This window comes from Periplaneta americana, chromosome 15, assembly GCF_040183065.1.
Source record: "Periplaneta americana isolate PAMFEO1 chromosome 15, P.americana_PAMFEO1_priV1, whole genome shotgun sequence".
Taxonomy (NCBI): Eukaryota; Metazoa; Arthropoda; class Insecta; order Blattodea; family Blattidae; genus Periplaneta; species Periplaneta americana.
Genome location: NC_091131.1, coordinates 49,971,300 through 49,984,377, shown reverse-complemented (window position 1 = coordinate 49,984,377; position 13,078 = coordinate 49,971,300). Strand labels below are relative to the sequence as shown.

The following is a 13,078-nucleotide window of genomic DNA, read 5'->3' as shown; positions in this document are numbered from 1 at the left end:
ATCATGTCTATATTGGCATTTCTCCTTATGAAGCGCATACTGCCAAGGCAACACAAACTCACAAAACATTATGTTGACTCTAGACAGGGAATATGAATGGCATCTTACTAATAAATTAAGTGAAGTGGTAAAAATATTCAAATAATGATGTAGTGAAAGATATCCTTATAGTTCTCCCAATCCGATTTTCCCATTCCTTTACACTGTCAGAATTGTACTGGAAAGAAATGCAACAAAAACATTACATGGTTTAAAATAGAATAAAAATATCTCCCAAGAAGTTAAGAAAAATGAGATTGCACAGTATAGATGAGAATATAATTCTACAAGGGGCAGAAATGTGGCAAATGTTCACAGAGAGATGAGACAGAATTAAAACACCGGAACTACATTTTATGAAGGGATGTTCACAATTAACAAGAGAGATAAAGTCAGAAATGAGTTACTACCTTATGGGAAAAAATGTTCCATAAGTGAAACATTGGAAAATGAAGCATTGCAATGGTATGGACATGTTGAATGGACGTCGGAGGAGAAATGACCCAAGAAAATCATAGAATTGGCACCAAGAGGGAAATGGACAAGAAGACTTCCTATGTCAGTATGGTTTTAAGGCTCGTAAAGGAACTTGTGACACTGTTATGAATTTTGTTAAATTATGCATTGAAAATATTGACGGTAAAATGCGTGTATTAAGTCGACTCTATGACATTTCAAAAGCATTTGACAGTATTTCTCAGGAAGTACTTTTACTGAAATTGAAGTTTTATGGTTTTAACGAATTAGCTTTGAAATTTTTTAAGTCTTATTTAAACAATAGGCAACAGACGGTATATTTTAATTTTCTCAATACACAACTACTAATATTTGTGTACCTCAGGGTTCCATTTTGGGGGTGATTTTATTCATAATTTATGTAAATGACTTACCCTATATAATTAATGGCAAACACATAAAGTCATATTTATATGCAGGCGATCTTGCTATAACAATTCCTGGATATGATAGATTAAAAATTATTTATTAATGATCTTGATGCAGTCAACCGAAAAATAGAAGACTGGTGTTCAGCTGATTCTCTTTGTTTAAATAAAGAGAAGACTGATAACTTAGAGTTTTGTTCAAACAATAGAATCAATTCTAAAGAATTTGTAAAATTTTTAGGAGTGCATATACAATCTAGGCCTACACTTAAATGGGACTGCCATATTGACATACTATGTAAGAAACTCAACAAAGACATTTTTATGTTAAGAAAATTGAAAACGAATGTTAGTATTGAAGTGTTAAAATCCATATACTATGCTTATATATAAAGCCATCTGACATATGAAATAATAGTTTGTGGTAATGATCCAAAAATAATAAAGTTAATAAAACTGCAAAAGAGGGCAATAAGAATGATTTGTAATGTTGATAATCGTACACATTGTAATCCTTCATTTAGGAGACTTGCAATTTTAACTGTACTATCTTTGTATATTTTAAGTTGTTTAATATATGTGCAAACAAATATTAATGATTTCATTACAAATAGCTCATTGCATAACTATTCAACTAAGCATAAAAATTATTTAAGAAAAGGACAATGTAATTACACTACAACTAATAGCAGCTTTGTAGAAATTTGTACAAAATTATAAAAATGACATAAAAAATAATAGCATAACAAAATTATTATTGACACTATACAAAATGAAAATAGAAAAAAGTAAAATACAGATCTAAAAATTATATAATGTTTTACCAGCATTTAAGTTTGAGGCTTTTTAAGAAAGAAATTAAAAATAAATAAATTGACTTGTCATTATATAATATTGCTGTGTATTTTAACTCAATGAGAAGAATGTATAGCTATTTATCACATTTGTTTAGCTTTAAAGAGAACTGCCTCTATAATATTATAAAATGTGATTATGTCTTTGTGTATAATTTTATATGATATTTCTTTGTATTAACTTATGTAGCTTATTGCCTAATTTTTAACACTAATATTTATATGTTTTTCTTTTATCATGACATTTTCCTACATTGTATTGTACAGTCTCTGGAATGAAATTAATAATAATAATAATAATAATAATAATAATAATAATAATAATAATAATAATAAAGCTTTTTTGACAATATACTGCTTAATCAAATATTACTTCTATATTTGTGCCTTTTGAATTTAACTTATGCTTATTACATTATTTTAACTTTCTTGCTCTTGTTCAATAACAATTAATAAATTCAAGTATGCAACAAATTAACACTGCAGTGTAGACCAGGGGCGTATTTTGCGGGCTACCGGCGGTAGCCCAAGGAAATTACAAAAGAAAAAGTTTATAATATAACATAATGTAATAATTTTGTATTATTAGTTTTACCATAGTAATTAAAATTAAAGTAATTGTTAGATATATTTTGTGTAATAATAGGGTCAGCGGTAGCCCAAACCCTTTAACCAGTATACGCCTCTGGTGTAGACCAGTCTATCTTAATTTATTCACCACGCAACTCTGTTTATCATTAACAACCTTTACAAAATGTCTAATTATTGTTCATGAGGACAATTAGGTGAGATTCCCAAACGATGTGACTAATTTTTTTTTTGCTACCATAAGCTTAAAATGACGGTATACCTCAGAATAATAACTGCATGTTATTAATTCTAAACATCTCTTATGACAAAACAACATTTTAAATTTCTAAAGCAATTAATTAAATTTGTTTAATTCTGCAAAAATTGTACAAAAATTAATTTATTTAATTTTCCAAAAATAATTAAACCACACATAAAAATGTGTTTCAGAAAACATAAAATGTCTAAATTTTGGGAGGACTTCGGTTCGATTCCCAGTGCCAACCAATCCAATAGAGGTTTTTCCGTGATTTTCCTCGATTGAATATAACTAATTTTCAGTTAAATAAAGATGAACGCAGGATTGGACCCCAATTACCACGAAATAATAGAAGACACAAAACAGAAACAAGCATTTACAACAGTAAACTACAGATAGTCACGATATGACCTAAGAGTTAAAGTGACTACAAATAAATAAAAATAAATAAATTTCTAATTATTATAATCGAATAAGAATTATTTAAAATTTCTAAATAGTATGAAAATATTGAAGATACTCTGAGAAAGCAATTCTAGGTTAATCTTTCATATGTCTGGGATATTAGATATAACAATTTTATATATTATTACGAAATAAATCCAATAAAAATAATAGCTTTTGAAAGTGCAAAACCATATAAAATAAAATGTAGTAGGTACTTACATAAAATAATACTAAAACTCTTATAAAATAATTACATAAAAGATGATACAAATTGTCGGCTAAGAAAAACTGAATAATCTTAAGAGTGTTCGCAATTTACATAGTTTCACACAGATTATGGTGAACAAACTGTACCTAGCAGGACTGTGGCAGTGATGAAACTAAGCTAGAATGCACTGCAAGGAACCTGTAGTTTCTCCAGACATCTGATACTCTCAGCATAAATGGTTGGCTGATTTTGCAAGATAAAAGAATACTAAGAAAAACTGGTACCCATTATGAGATAAAATTAAAACCTTTTGTAGTATTAAATAACACAATGGATGTAAATCTAAAAGTGAATCACATCAGTGTAAATGGATATTTGGTCATAATATAAATAAATAATATATATAAGGCTGAAAGGGGAACACAATAACGTTTTATTTTCTTCCTTTTTTAATTTCAAAATTTTCGAAATTTCCTCGTAAATATACATGTTTTTCAGTACCTCTCACAGAGGAAGAGTAATTTCTAGTGTGCCGTTTGTCTGTTCTTTCCTTTCTGCATGCATAGATTTTCTACTAAACTTTTAGAAGAATTTTGATACAAGAAATCTGGAAATGACGCAATGAAAGATAATTCTTGTTAAAATGATGACAGAAAATTAAAAAAAATAACACAAACGGTCATATGCTTCTTTATTTACACAAACAGGATTTGCTTATTATTCTTTCTGATCATTGACTCCTGGATAACTTGAAAGAAATGTAATAAAAGAATGAGACTATCAGTTATTATCACATGTTGTTTTCAAATTCCATTTACTCGAAATCAGATGCACTATATTTTTTGTCCTTTACTTTCTCTTTACATAAAAAATGTCAAATCAAACGTATAGACTATCTCAAAACTTTTTTACTAAATTTCGTATAAAATCATGTGCTCAATTGATAATTAGATATATAGCCTATATGAAATATATAAAAAAATTAACCTAAGCATAACACTTACGAAGTAAACCAAAACGTAGCATATGTACTAAGACAGCCACTTGTCCATTACAAAATGAAAAAAAAAACACACACACACACGCGCGCATGCACGCACACACGCACGCACGCGCACACGCACACACGCATTTTTAATTTTTGTTTAGCATTATTATCCACCACTAAATTTCGAATTTGAAATGATATGCACTGAAATATAATTACACTAAAAAATAACGTAAAAAAGAGTCTACCTGTATTGTAAACCTGTTATCATGTACTATTCGATATTATAAAAAGTAAACTAGAAAGAATTCCAGTATTATCACACATTAAATGGTATTTTGTTAGTGAATGTGGTAGCAAGTGAGTTACATTACACTGTTACACAAAGAACGTTTCATACTTACATGCTTCATGAGCACCCTGCAACCCAATGCTTTGAACAAGTTTCCAGTTATTATAAAAACATTTTCTTGCAGTCTTTTAAAAATGCTAGTTATAAACAGGAGAACCTTGGAAATTGTAACAGTAGCTGGAAGAACCATGCTTGTGGAACATGTACGCCAACTTCTTTAGAGTTTAAGTTACAAAGTTTCATCTCATCTTCAGAAAAAAATCTGATTCTAAATTCTTAAGAGGCAGAAGACATTGAGCATGTGCAATCGGCATGCTAACTAGATGGCTTGTCACACCATGCTAAAAACAAATCATTATGTTCTCAGTAATTCAGTGAGAAAGCAGTTGCACTATCGTATTCAGATATGATAACCTAAGGTCATATGCTTCTGTATTTACACAAACAGGATTAGCTTACTATTCTTTCTGATCATTGACTCCTGGGTAATTTGAAAGAAATGTAATTAAAGAATGAGACTATCAGTTATTATCACATGCTATTTTCAAATCTTCGGTACTGATCAGCCTGAATAAATAGTAGTGGCGAAAACAAACTTTCTTGACTTCTTAAGTGGTATAAAATGTTTTCTGATGCTTGATGGAGGTGAAGGATACAACTTACCCAGCCCATAAATTAAACCTAACAAAGAAAACAAAACCAAATGTTAATTTAGTTTTTAAGCATGGTGATGTAGCAGTACAAAGAAGTTATCACTGAACTATTTCTGTTGCTGTAAATACAACTCAGTACACTGTTTGCTAACCGGCATAGGCATAGGCCTAGTCTGAAGGGAGAAGAATGGACCAGCCCCCCCCCCCCCAAAATATTTCACACATGGCCCTCCCTCAATATTCCCAAGTAATAATATATAATACTGTATATCTCGCAGCTGGTAGGTGTAATAAGTTTTAGTTAGGGATGTACAGAACTGCCAGCTGACTGCCATGTCAAATTGATATTAGCAATATGATGTAAAAATCTACATGGTGAATAAACCACTGCCACTGCCACCATCAGAGTGGCTTGAGTGACCACTTCAATTCTCATATTTTTTAAGTTCTCTGTTCCCACTCCTCCAATGTTTTATAGAAGTTGGCACCTATGCTAACCAGCTAGAACGTCTGCTACCGGTACTCAAACTCAAGAGTAGTTCAAATCATAGCAAGTATAAGAGAGATTTGTAGTGGACGATGACAGTTTGGTCCCAATAATCCCATTTCCTCTTCAATCCACACCAACATTGCTATCCTACATAATCCATAATCATTCTTATCATCAGTGCAGTAAAAACAGGAAACTACTGCACTGTAACATTTTTTTTTGCAAATCAATTTCATGAGATTCACATGGTTAATTTTCTAGGCCTACATAACATTTAATTACAAGTACAACAATCTCTGGATCTGGTGTAGATAATTCAATTATGTACATCATCATATAAGAAAGTAATATATATAACAAAAATTCACATAATCTGCCTTGTTCTTCAGCACGGAATGGGCTATTAAATTTAAAATTTTCAGAACTCAACTAGTCATTGGAATCAGTTAGTTTCGACGATCACATGGCAATGAACCTTCGAAAAGGCGACATGTCTATAGCAACAGAAATCGTACAATGAAAACTTCTTCGCAATGAAAATGTTAGTTTAAATAACAATACTTCTGAAAAATAAACATATTTATATGGAGTGCTATGAGGCATTGAATACAGAACCTAAAATGTGTTAGATGGGTTATAGTTAAAGCTAAAAGTTAGTTACCTTATGTCCTTTACCTCCCTTGACACTATCTTTGCCAGAAAAGAGGTCATTACTTATTTTGTATACATTTCTGAATGAGTGTAATGTTTGACCGTACTTAGCCTACATTATTAAAAAAACTCATACCACAACACAAATTTGTTTGTATCTTAATACTTTATGCATTCTGTTATAGAACATTAATTTAGGCCACACAAGAGTATTTAAGTCGAAATTTCTTTGCTTTTGTACATTCTAAATTATCATATCTTTGAAATATATAAGAATTACTTAAAACACTGGAAAGACTACCATCACAAGGCTGAATTTGTAATTATTTAAAGTATTCTCCTTTTATATATTTTCATTTTAAATGATTGGTTAGATATGAAACTTCTATCACACGCCAGAGTACATCCTAGCACAGTAGTGCAGATTCAAGTCCGTACGATCTGAAACATGTGGCGGGCAGATTGCTCTGCATGCAAGTTAAATTACTTCCCCTACTAAACCAGGGGGTAGCTGAAAGAGGGGTAGCTGTACAAAGGTTGTCCATGCATACATTAAGTAGAGCAACGATGTATAGAACAAGAAGAAGACATACTGTCCTTAATAAGTGAAAAACATTGCATTATTAAGAAATGAAGTATTCAGAGATGCTAAATAGAAATGATTTAACACAAATTACAGCTCTTATATCGCCCACTTTCCGCAAAACCAGGAAATTTGCCTCCAGAATTGCAGCTAAAATTAACTGATCTTTCACATACTGCCCTGCTGAAAGGTATGTATAATGACTAGGACTTCTTTAGCTTTTACAGTCCGAGGATTCGTAAATTTGCAGAGAAAATTAGTCTATTACGATTTTCACCAGCAAATATGTACCGGTAGGTTTTCATGAACCTAACAAAGCAAGATTAAAAGCCAAGTTATTCGATCATGATAAGCGCCTGATGCTTAGATTTGCTTCTTTTAAATAACATTTTGCAAGACATAATAAGGGTGATATGAGGTGGAAATCGAAGAAGAGATTCTGGCGAAATTTTATTTTAAAAGGCTTACTGTACTTTCGCATAACAGTACTGTATTTCTTTTATGACGACAATAGTGTAATACTCCAGTAGTTTCAAAATCTGTATACGTGAACGCAGTAATTTTTTAATTATTCAATCCGTATTGTAAAGTACAAGAAACATTGGGTCTATATGACTATAGGATATTGGTAGTGTGTTTATGAGAATAACTTATAATGTTATAATGTTATGTTTTATTTAACGACGCTCGCAACTGCAGAGGTTATATCAGCGTCGCCGGATGTGCCGGAATTTTGTCCCGCAGGAGTTCTTTTACATGCCAGTAAATCTACTGACATGAGCCTGTCGCATTTAAGCACACTTAAATGCCATCGACCTGGCCCGGGATCGCAACCTTGGGCATAGAAGGCCAGCGCTATACCAACTCGCCAACCAGGTCGACCAATAATAACTTATATGTTGGCTAGATTGGAGAATGGGGTGATGTCATGTGGTCGACGTATGTGATAAGGTTAGTGGATTAGTTGAGGTGATATCTCAGTGACATGAGGTCAACGTATGTGAGAAGGTTAGTGGGTTAGTTGAGGTGATATCTCAGTGACATGAGGTCGACGTATGTGAGATGGTTAGTGGGTTAGTTGAGGTGATATCTCAGTGAGTTTTATTTACTCGTCATGTTGGTTTACGTCGGCCATGTTGTGACGTCAGTGTTCTGACGTCATCGTTTGTCAAACTTGACGAAAATTAAGCGATATTCTATAATAAAAGAATCCCGAAACATTTTGTTAGCTTTTCAAAATCGCACATATTTAACATCTTCTACTTTAAATTTATTAAAAATGTGTAAACAAAAGTAAAAAAAGTTACTGCATCTCGACTTCACGATATTAATTTTGTTCATCCTTGTCTTTTGGTCTTTCACATTTAAAAGTCATTTCAAACTTTAAAGGGTTATAAATATTATAACATTTGAGATCAGATATAAAAACGATGGCAGAGGATTCATAGAATCCTTATAATTGGTTGGAATGTTTAAGTACTAGTAGTTGGTGGTGGTGTAATTATTTCAAGTAAACGTAGGTTCTGCTTGAGGAGAATCACATCTTAGCATAATCATAAGACCTTGAACTTTTAATGAATACCATAACCAGCACAACACTTCATTTATTTTTCCAATAATAATATGCTGCGAGTTGAATCAGCCTGCTACTGTCAAGGAGCAAGATGTGCATATAGTATTACACAAAATACAACATACATTTTTATGAATAGGTGCCCACTTAAATGTTTCACTTCAAAAAAAAAAAGTCACTGTGTTGGACAAACAATAGGGTTTTCCATTTAATATTCTTTGCGTTTTCATTTTATTGATTAAAACATTACGATTTTCTTAGTACCGCTACAAGAATTTTGAAGTTTTAAGTTTTAAAATTCAAAGTACTGTTTGACTGATAGGCAGCTCAAGCCTCTTGTAATTGCTGGCATTCCCCTTCAAGAAAACGTGGTGCTCTTCTCGCGTGGTAAGTGTGGTAAGTTGTGAGTGAGATTTCATCAGTGTAGGACAGTTGTGATGTTAAGTTGTGAGTGAGAGTTCATTAGGGAATACACTAATGCTCTTCATTTAACAACAAAGTTGTGTAGCAGAAGAAGATAAGCATTTAGACATAAATTTCCTAGCAACCCAGTTCCAACACGAAAAAACAACACTGAAGTCAGCGGATAAGTTCAATAAAACACATTCTGTGACTGACTCGGAAAGAAAATGAAGACATCATGTGCTTACAGACAAAAACCTTGACAATTCTTGGAGGCTAGGCCACAAGGGAAGCGACCTATAGGCAGACCAAGAACCACATGGGAGAAGGTGATGAAGCAGGTCGCAGCAAGCCGGGAGAAAACATTGTGTCAGCTCCGCAGTCTAGCCAGAGGTAGGGACAAATACAAGAAGTGGGTCCGAGGCAATCCCATAACACTGCGATAGCAGCACAATTAGGGAGGAAGAAGAAGAAGAAGAAGAAGAAGAAGAAGAAGAAGAAGAAGAAGAAGAAGAAGAAGAAGAAGAAGAAGAAGGGTATTAAGCATTATGGTACAGTGACAAAAGCAGTACAAAAATATTCCGGTTAGAAACTTTATTTTTGTTAAGTCTTAAATTATGAATACCAGTACATAACTTTTAATGAATTCATCGGCCTCATTGCTCTAAGGCTGCTAATAAGTTATATAAGTTAAGTGCTCATATTACAATTAAAATAATTAATTTACCAATGAATTTACAATTAACACATTATTCATAATTGGCCTTGCAATACATGACAGCATTTTTCTCTAATTTTCTATTGTGAAACTTTACCTTTTCTTAGAACCATTATATAAGTGAAAAAAATGATTTCCAAAGATACTGAAGCAATGGATGCATATTTAAATCTAGGAATATTTTTACCATGCTCATTTCTTTAGGGAGAACTACAGGTAATACTCGTATAAGTACAGGTTCTGTCCTTTCGAGAAAAATACATTCCAAAAATCCCCGATTTTTGCCCTAAAAGTGAAAACACTAAGAAAAATGAGCGGAAAACATTAAAATTTGAAATAACTTAAAAAATATATATAAAAACTCCCAACTTTCGCAAGTAAATTCAAAATAAATAATTCGCAAAAACAAAACACTTTAAATATAGACAACTTCAAACTTACATTTCAATTTATAATAACGATCAACTTGACATTCCTAAGCTAATATAGTCTAACCTAATCTATGTCAACGACGAAACAGTTCAGTAAATAGCAAGCTACGATCATTTACCTCACATTAATGAAGACGTGTATACATTTCTCCCACTTCCAAGAAAAAAACAATGCATGCGTTCACGACGATCTGGATATGTCCTCTTGAACTTCAACTCTGCCAAATATCCAACATCTGTAAATACAACCTCCACACAAACCACCATCACGAGACGTAGAACTACACGCTCCTTCCATCACCAGAACTAATGTCAAAGTGACAGAGACAAAATGAAAACAATCGAATTAATGTGACGTCATCAAACATCGATTTATACACGTGCGGCTCGTGACAGGATCTTGCGCAGACTTTGTTAATAAAAACCTAAACTAACCAAACTTAACCTTCATACAGGCTATGCAAGATGTGTAACCAGAGCACAAAGGGAACTGCTTAATTTGATTTGAAAAGTACACGCGAAAATAAATTCACGTAAGAAACACACCGGCACTGCATGAAAGGTCAGTACATGTGCCAGAGCCAAACCACCACTTTCAATCAGCCGATATCCATAAGTAGGCCTGTGTAAATACAGGGTATAACTAAATTCAATATCAAACTTCTAGGAATGATAGAAGAGACCAAAACAAACGTTTTTTGTTAAATGACCATGGGTCTGAAACTAATATTATTGAATGACAAAACCAGAAACTACTATACTGTAAAGAAACATACTAGGTACATTTGTAACGTTACTTATGACACTCATACTTCAAAACCATCTCAATTTGTAATCCTTTACAAAAAATGTTAAAAAATGCGGCCTCCTGCTTCAATACAAACTCTGCAAAGCGTGTCATTGCCTGTCGTACATGTTCAAAGACTCCAGGCATGTGCTGCAGAGAGTCACCAGCTGCAAGCACCCGAGTGATGAGCTCTTCCTCTGATTCAGTTATTGGAATCACGTACACCAGGCTCTTCAAGTGGGGTGAGCAGGCCATCCAATGGCCCAACGCGGCCAATTCACTGCTCGCTGAATCTGCGGTTCAAATGTTCTCGAATGTCACGAGAAAAATGAGGGTTGCATCATATGTTGAAACCACAACCGACATCGAATATCAAGAGGAACGTCTTGGAGGAGCTCAGGCAATGTATTCCCAAGGAACCGCAAACAGAGGTTACCATTCAGACATAATGGAAGCATGTATGGCCCAATTAAATTATCCCCAACAGTACCTGCCCAGATCAATAAATCAATCAATCAATCAAGCTTCTTCATGTATCCAGCTGTTTGCTGACAACATAAGGTCCACTGTAGTCTTTTCAGTTCTTGATTTTCATGAGAAATCATTGTTGGTGTGAATGAATGAAATGATGAAGGTGGCAGTAGGATTTTCATCTGCCCACTGGTATTGGTTATGTAAATTGACTATTCCATCTTTGTTAAACAATGCTTCGTCGGTGAACAACACAAACCATCCAAAACTAGGTTCCATAGCACATCTCTGCAGGTACCATTGACAAAAATCAACCTGCCGAGGATAGTCGTTTGGTTTGAGTGCTTGCACATTTTGCACTCTGACGTCATAGCGTGTTTACTGATTAATGTATTGATGGTTTTAAGCATGAGTGTCATAAGTGAAGTTACAACTGCAGTCCTTATTCCTTACAGTACAGTAGAGTTTCTGGTTTTGTCATTCAATAATTACGAGTAGTTTAAGACCCATGGTCATTTAACAAAAAAGTTTGTTTTGGTCTCTTCTATCATCCCTAGCAGTTTGGGTATTGAATTTAGTTACACCCTGTATAATAAATCTAAACTACGACTGTTTTCCGCTCACTTTTTCTAAGCGTTTCCACAGGAATAACAATCAGAAGCAACATGAAAATTTAAAAATATATACGTAATAAATAGAAATAGGCAATTTTAGGCTCTAGGTCTCAATGGGCAAAATTGGCATTTTTAGGCACCATAAAACCGTTTTCAAACGTTCATATTTTATATAAAATGTGAAAATATTTAACTACCTAGTTTTAGTTTATCCCTACAGAAGAAAATAGGCATTTAACCTAAAATCCAAGGTCTAGTCATATAATATATTTGTGTGTTCATGCTTCATCTACCTGCAAAGACTATCAGTTGCATATACAATACACCTGAGGCTTACAGCGGAGCAGGTCAAGCCCCCTGCTACCTCTAATATACCTTCGCCATAACCCTTCTATATTATGCCTAAACCGTCAAAAACCAACATAATGCATAACACAGATACGAATATCAGAGTTAACAGTATCTACGAGATGTAAGAGTACTGGCAGTTCAAAAGTGGCATATGTGAACTGCTGGCCTCTTCTATGCAATTACTATAGGCCTGCTCCGGTAGTGTGCACTTAAGCCAACAAAATTATGACTGAAAATCATTCTTAGGTCAAGATTACAGGATTTCAAAATATCCACCTTTTAATGTAATGTACATATCTCTGTTCTGCAATAAATTTCCAATATTTCCAATGTAGTTAATGCCCTTAAATTGCATCAGTCATATTTTCGGTTTATCAATTGAATTACAGTGAAGCTATTATGGCAAAATAAGTGATTTTTAACGAAAAGGTAAAGTAATAAAATTCTGTTGTGATATTTGTTTACTTTAGCAGCACTAAATGTGGCCAAATACCTATCCCCTCAGGACATGATTACTTAACTGTCCACCTCTATAAAATTGGAGTGTATGAAACACACAGGTGTACCCTCTGTAAACAACAAGGATCAAAGACTGTAACACCTACAAGAGTGCCCTAAATTAAAAACAAGGAGTTTCAAAAATCAAAGAACTTAAGTGGTTTCCACTGGGAAGCAGGAAGTATAATGGGTTAAATGCTTCCAAATTCAGCCATTGGAGAACAACAAGCTGTCCCTCATCTAATCCATTCTAAC

At 33.4% G+C, this 13,078-nt stretch overlaps 1 protein-coding gene across 8 annotated transcripts in view; it reads right to left on the bottom strand.

Annotated features, from left to right (window-relative positions):
- Window positions 1-13,078, bottom strand: part of LOC138714891 (glycogen debranching enzyme) — a 94,256-nt gene that overhangs the window by 80,198 nt on the left and 980 nt on the right. The window contains exon 2 of one of the 8 annotated variants that reach the window (XM_069847135.1): window positions 5,265-5,282. The exons of 3 other annotated variants lie outside the window; for them this stretch is intronic. In XM_069847135.1, the coding sequence (XP_069703236.1) occupies window positions 5,265-5,273 (9 nt within the window). In that variant the 5' untranslated portion in view covers window positions 5,274-5,282. Of the gene's footprint in view, window positions 1-3,272; window positions 3,404-4,497; window positions 4,601-4,653; window positions 4,925-5,264; window positions 5,283-10,221; window positions 10,241-13,078 lie in introns of those variants that run through there. 4 more of the 8 variants (XM_069847141.1, XM_069847134.1, XM_069847140.1 and 1 more) reach the window with 4 other exon arrangements.